The 7512-nt window shown below is 39.8% G+C and overlaps 1 protein-coding gene across 1 annotated transcript in view; it reads left to right on the forward strand.

Moving 5' to 3' along the window:
* The window catches only part of LOC139715597 (PCI domain-containing protein 2-like), a 53870-nt gene extending 50313 nt beyond the window's left edge, over positions 1–3557 (forward strand). The window contains exons 12-13 of the mRNA XM_071627158.1: positions 1331–1454; positions 3468–3557. Of these exons, the coding sequence (XP_071483259.1) occupies positions 1331–1454; positions 3468–3557 (214 nt within the window). The remainder of the gene's footprint in view (positions 1–1330; positions 1455–3467) is intronic.
* Positions 3558–7512: the final 3955 nt, after the last annotated feature.

Genomic DNA, 7512 nt, shown 5'->3' on the forward strand with positions numbered 1-7512 from the left:
TCAGATTTTATGCATGCTTTCTTCACAAAAGTGAAAATCACAAAGCTTGCCAAAGTCTTGCCCAACCTAGCAACAACTAAGTGAATTCCTACCTATGGAACTTAATTGGAGGGAACAGGTGAATGAAATGCTTTGTAACTAGTTTGTAGGAAAAGAAACATCATAAGTTGTAATACATTACAGAAACGGTCTAATACCCCTGTCACACTTTGCCGGACAAGGCAAACACATGGGAAACGATTATTGTTTTTTGGCATCCGTCGATATCCTTTAAAATGCGTTTCATGTCATTTTTATCCTTTGGATGGACGTGTATCTTCCAGTGATTTCCGTCAGAGCGGCCAGAAAATTTTGTGCATGCACAAAGTTTTTTCTCACCAAAAACGGATGGGGCAGTCTGACCCGTGTCTGATGGTTGTACGTTTTCTCCTGTATCTGTACTGTACTTTGTCGTTTTCCACGCGTTTCGATCCGCTAGGCCTCCTGTAAAGTCCGTTGCTGCAAGAGATGGAATGGATGGAAGGGCTATGCACAGCACATCAAAAGCATATGCACAGTTCTCTGACATTCGATATACGTCTCATGTGTCTTCCATTTGTTTCTCGTGCATTTTGTCCTGTGGGCATGCGGTTCATATTCATTTCTCATCCGTTTGGGCACGTTCCACTGTCCTGTACACAATCGCCCCAGGTGCGTTTTGTTCGGCCCCTACACCGTGCATGTACGCTCCTCTAAAACGGAAACTTTAATACACTTTGTCCACCGGATTGACAATATGAACAACGGATGAGCAAAATACCGCATGTTTCGTGTACAGTGGGCCTATCCGGCAAAGTGTGACAGGGGCTTTAGCAATCCTTAGACCAAAGCAATTGCACAACAGGCATGCTGTACATTGCTCATGCATGTGTCGCCATGCATTCATTATTGCATGTCTGTTGGTGTAATGCCATGTGTGGCAGGCAGTTGCAGGATCAAAATTTGCATACCTAGTCCTTGGGCTAAATTTTAACCACTTTTTGTGAACTCTAGCCTGTGAATGTCAGGCCGTATTAGGACATTTACCTCCGGAGGACAATTACCCGCCGGCTTAATACTGGTTTCAAGGTTAGAGTAAAGATTAGGGTTGGGGTTAAGTTTAGGGTTAGGGTTAGGATTAGGTTCAGGATTAGGATTAGGGTTAGGGTCAGGGGAAGGGTCTGGGGTAATTGTCCAGGGGGTAGTTGCCCGAGAACCCTATAGGCATATACAACTTTGTACAAGCATTGGAGTACATGGCAACTACACTACCAGTAATATCTTTCTCCCACCCCACCTTTTTATTATGCAGCCAACTCATGCTGAACGTCCACCAGGTACCGATCGAGGCCTTTGAGACGGCACTGAAGTTCACTGGTCTGGAAGATGTGGACAAGGAGGAGGTGGAATGTATCCTGGCCAATCTCATCTACAAGGTAAGTGACCGATGACCTCAGCAGGTTTTTTTTTCTTTCCACACCCTAGTTTTACTGGCCATAGTCTGTTTGTTTGTTCGTTATCAAGCCATTTAGTATCATTTCAATATGTGACCTTGCGTTGCAAAACCCACAGAAAGTTGATCGCCCTGCCTGCCCGAAAACAATCATGCACTTTTGCTGGGTCACTGTGGCTGATATGGGATTTCCAAGGTTTTCTGACAAAAAGTTCAGTCTTTTTATGTACATTGTACCTTCAAAGTTTGAAGCATAAGTAGAAACATAAGTGTAGTATAAATAGTGCTTTTGAAAGTTTATTCTATAGACCCTTCTACTTCTGTTTCCACTTTTCTAGTGTTCTCCTTTTTCCACTGATGAAATATATGAACATGAACTATAAAAACAGCCGACAGTAGTTTTAACACTCTGACACAATCATGATTAGAATATTCGTGATAATGTGTGTAGTTTAGGCCAATGTGGTAATCCCTTCACTGCAGTTGCCGTGAGGTTTAAATCCCCTTTTGTTCGTCGTACACTAGAGGGTGACCTAGTGCGCTTTAATAGTCCCTTCAACTTTAAATTCCTTTTGTCAAACATAGCATTCCGACTTGTTTGATTTTCAGTCATATGGGATTGCTTAGAAACCTCCAAATTTTGACATTTTAAAAAGCTATGAATTTCCTCGGTCAGAATCTGACCTTAGCCATAACTGTGATATTTAAGTTTTTGTGGTTTTTGTGATGCAGGTCACTTGCTTGTTCAATTGGGGCCTTTGACTTCCAGTGGGTAAACTCCAGAGAAACAAAATGAAAGGACCCACTACCACATCATTCTTGTTTTAACAAAATTGTCATTAATAACTTTATTGATGTACTGTTTAAATGTTCTCCTTGTTTTCGGTATGTCCAGCATATTTCTCCGTTTTGCCAAATACAAATTTGTATGCAGCTAGTTTCAGATAACATCAAGAAATTACTCCCAAAAAGAATGATGTGGTGGATACAATCTAATGACTTTGACCCTATCTTGTTGACTTGCTATTTTGATCTACATGTATGCTTTGATATACTAATGATGCACAGGATAGAGTGTGTTAGTGAAGGTGCGGCGCGCTCGAGAGTATTGACAATGGTGCGACATGCACGAGGCGCAACACGAAATAATCCTGTGCATCATTTGTTTTATAAAATGGGTCGAAAACTAACAGCATTATTCACGTACCTTTGTGGGTCAATACCAGTCAGCTACATGTAGCACTCGCTCAAAAGTCAAGATGTCCGAAGATGTTCGTCCCAAACATTTACGCACGTCGCACTCGGAAATCCCGCACATAAGTACTGTACGTACGTATAAGAGTATACGTACGCCACGTACTGTTATGCACAAGAAAGGCCGCCGGCTGTTGTGGCAGCCCGCGGACCGAACTAGAAGTTGTTTACAGGATTGACAGCGCGTATAGTAGCGCGTGACGCACTTGTAACAACTGATTGAGTGCGCACTGCTAGTGTAAAACATTGTGACGTACGTCAGGCCAGGGAGGTGGAAGAGAGACTCTTCTTAGTGCATACCTGAAGAAATTAATGCACGCACACGTGACTCATTTCAGCACTTCCAATTGGCTACATTCTTGAACCCATTTTATAAAATTCTGTAACGTGATTCAGAGTCTGTGCAGTGCACTCCTGTTATAACAAACATGGTTATAACCAAATTCTTGTTACAATGAAGTAAGAATTCAGGTCCCCAGATTATCATCTGTATCTCCTTTACATACTCAACTGTTTGGTTGTAACAAAATTTTGTTATAACAAACGAAAACTGCTGGTCCTGGGAACTTCGTTACAATGGGAGTCGCCTGTAGTAGGGAGTGACCAAAGTTTTTTGCGGATTCATTCATCAGCTTACCAGTTATCAGTAATTGTGTATCTTTCAGGCCTCCTGGCACGTCTGTAAGGATTCCTAAACTGATGAACGTAATGATTATGTGTCTGTTGTTTCTCCCTCCATCAGAACTACATCAAGGGCTATCTGTCCCATGCCCACCAAAAACTGGTGGTCAGCAAGCAAAACCCGTTCCCACCTCTCTCTACCTTTCTGTGAGTAGTCCACCATTTTCCCCCAACTATGTGGATGTGGAGGCAGGAAACCAAACATCAGGTAACCATGGCGACCCCTCCACTGACTGTCCTTGCAAGCTGTAGGAGGGATGACCGTTTCACTGCGGGGCTTGCTCAGCAACCTCCTATTTGAACCATGCACCCTAGTCCGCCCCATGATGTCTTCATTGTGAGGTCTGCTCTAGTCAAGCGTTCAGTGACATGAATGGCCATCGTGGTTTCAACGCAGGGAATTTGCAAGAAGTTGGTGTTGTGTGCGGGACTGCGTCATGGTAGTATCGTCCACCCTTTCGGGGCCTGCCATACAGTTGGCTGAACTGTATCCTCGTGTACCCTCCCAACGAGCAGCAAGAGTTAGAGTGTGGCATACTGATAATGCAAAGAGCAATTTATGATAGTGTGTCTGCCATACACCGTATCTCTCTGTGAGGACGCCAGTGACTGCAGTAGCTTTCTTGCTCGACTTTTGTATTGGCAGATCTCTGGATTCTGAATTATATCTGCATGTCTCAAAGACAGACAGAGGAATGTCGGAGAGCTACCCTGGTTGAAAATCTATGTGAAGTCCTTTAATTTCTTGCTCTGTAGCACAAATGGACAACTTTTCACAACAGAATTTTGTACAGGTATACACAGGTACCGGTAGTTGTTTTTATTTTGTTGATTCATTTCTTACAAAGAAATGATAGGGGTTAAGTACTACGCTGTACCCCTGGTTTGGGCCAAGACTTTCATGCTTGCCGTGTTAGCAAGTGTGTAACATGTGGCAAAAAAGAAAAAAGAAAAACATAAGGTGAAGATCCAATTCTAGCCTTATGTTTGTTGGATTTGCCTTGTGCCAGGCTTTGAATTGACGTTTGTGACACTTTTTTTTTCTTTTTTTTTTTGGCAATGCTCACGAGCAGCCTGTCTAGAACTTCTTGGTTGTAGACCAGCCATCAAATGCTTTCACATTCCTGGACTTATTTGTTATACAGAATAATACCTTTCTTTATAAAAATGTCATCTTTCATTGAAAAAAAAAACCATACAGACTTTTTCGGTCCAAGTCTTTTTGACATTTCATTTTCCCAGGTTACAGGGTCACACTTTTTTTTTTAAAGAGAGTGACGTACTGTGCAACATGAAACTAAAAGCTGGGAATTACTGTAACAAACTAAAGCCCATTTGTAAACCTCCAAACAATCATTTTGTCATTTTGTTCTGTGCACTACTCAGATGCATGATAATAATAACAAAATATACTACGGATTATAAAGTTTTACATGCAGTGTTTTGTGAACACGTGTGAAGCTTTTGAATGCTTCTTATTTTATGTCAGGCATCGCTCAACCTTGTACAACTTCTTGTGTCTGATTTTACTCTACTTATTCATCAATGTTAACTTCAACACGGCATGGAATTGCACTTTGAGAACCAATAGAAATATGCATTGTCTGATTATTCCTAGAATGGAAAATCCTACAGAATGCTCAGCCCACCCCCCCCCCCCCACCCCCCTGCAAATAAAAGGGAGATTTTTTTTGGAGGGGGCCTGTTCAACCTTGTATGCAAAAGATGTATAAAGTATTTTATCAGTGATTGTACCATTGACTGCTAAGATTTGTAAATAAAGCATCCAAACACATTTTTATAATTTCATATTTCATTTATTATAGTTTGTGACAATAGATCAATAAATAGTAATGCTTTGAGCACTGTACAAGTACAATATAATTTGACAATAGATAGCTGATATTTGACTAAAACACAGAGACATTTTGTGCAAAAAGGGATCACTGAGACACCTGAATACATGTACTGACAAATTAAATAACATCTAGAGAAGCAAACAAGTTTGGAAATTCTTGGTTTTTTAGATAATATGAAGCAAAAAGCCTAGTGACCTTTAGTCACTATCCACCAAAAAAAAACCATATTCTTTTATCTACCAATCGATATGAATACATACAAATGTTGCTTTTTTCACTGTGAGCACAATCACATGACTTTGTGTAAAGACTGCATTTTCCCCAAGTCTTGCAAGTCTCCCTTGCTCATCGCTGAAACTCAAATCTCCATGTTAGAATGTACAGTCAAAACAAGATATTGTGACAACGAAATCACAATATTTTAGTAGCAAACTATACCTACGGTCAAAATTCTCTCAAAAATTCACCAGGATCCGGTGTCAGTCTCTTGAATCAAACACTCCTTAATGAACACAGCTGCTAAAACAAATTAGAGGAAAGTGTGGTATTCCATTCATCCTTGGCCTGCCAGAGATAAAAGATTCATAACTTACAAATAAATATGCACTCATTCAAGCAAAAACCTTGTTCACATTACATTCAAAAATCATGATTTATCTCTCACCTATTTTCCATATAAGTAGCCATGATACTACCATTCTCTCATACACATCTATAACGAAAACCCTACTGACGGGAAGAAAAATGTTATTCAGAATTATGTACTTCGAGTACAGCACAAAATTGATTCCAGATATATAATTTCTCTTCCATCTGACACACTGTCACTTGTATTCACAAGACGTTAATACTGTTCCTTTATCATTTTCAACCATATCTTTCCCTCCTCGGACATTTACCCCTTGGTTAACCTGAAGTCGAGATAACTTTCCCCTCATTGCGGGACAGAGTTATGGGGGTGTTCCCTGTGCTCTTCTGGTTCACAATAACCCTGAAAAAATGTTGTACAAACTTGTCTCATAGCATTATAGTTTGTGTGTCCCTTTAGCAACCCTGAAAATTGAATTCCTTTCATAACCTGGTATATTATAGAGGTAGGTAATTCTGACCTTTCCTCAGAATGATAAAATTTAAAACTTCTTTATATGATGGAAGGGAAAACAATGTAGATTTCCAGTTAATTCATTCAGACCCTGAAAAAAATTGTTATTCTCGGTACAAACAAGGAGCATATTTTTTAAGTGACATAGGGTTAGTTTTTCATTTCTTAAAAAAAAAAAAGCTGAGACGTATTACCGTAAGATATGGCACACCGTGTTGGCACACATTGTTCTTCAACCTTGCAAATTTTGTGATATTTGCAAAAGGGATATATGACCAGTTTCAGCTGAAAATTCACATGGAAAACAATCAGCTTCATGGTGTAAATGGAGAGGAATACTGGATTCACTGCTTCAATGAAGGAGAATGGCTCGGCAACTGATAACCAAGATGAACACACACTAATATGGGTATGTGGGACTGATGATGATTCTCTCTGAATGAATATGAACACACACAAACACACACACACAAACAGTCACAAATGAACAAAGGTTTATGGTCCTTAAAGTGGGATGTGCAAAGGGGAAAGTTGGATTTACATTTATGTACAAGAACTCGATTCCAAATTCCAGACTATACATGCACTATCTATCAACTAGTCGCAATGATGTTTGCGTTGCTGATGTTTGGGTTAGTCCTAACCCAAGTACATGTACACTGCACACCGAAATACAACATGATGTAACTTTAGAAACCACTACACATTTCTTCATTTTGTAGGAAACAATATCACATAAATGTTTTTGGCTTTGGTCTGAAGATACATATGTAGTTGGTGTAATAATGGTTTTTTACTCTCTCGAAAAGCAGTGTTATGTTTTTGTCTCAGTAAGTCCCACCACAAATGGGCAATACTTAATTATGATAGCTAGCAAGTGTACTGTTAGAAAATACCACGATGATGAACATCTTCCGTACTAAGTGTACTGTTCTTTCAAAACTTATCAATCATCAAAGGATCATTCATTAGCACCAGTATCCTTGGGATTCCTGTTCATTAGTTATAATATATTTATCTTTTGGAAGTATCCCATCACACGAACATAGCCATATCTACCCATATTGTGCGATGTCTCACAAAATTTGTAATTGACCATTGCATTTGCACTGGACTGGATCATGAAAATATACATTCCTAGATAA

The sequence above is a fragment of the Diadema antillarum genome, unplaced genomic scaffold, assembly GCF_040938485.1.
Source record: "Diadema antillarum isolate AM-2024a unplaced genomic scaffold, OU_Dant_1.0 scf00000052, whole genome shotgun sequence".
NCBI classification, from domain to species: domain Eukaryota; kingdom Metazoa; phylum Echinodermata; class Echinoidea; order Diadematoida; family Diadematidae; genus Diadema; species Diadema antillarum.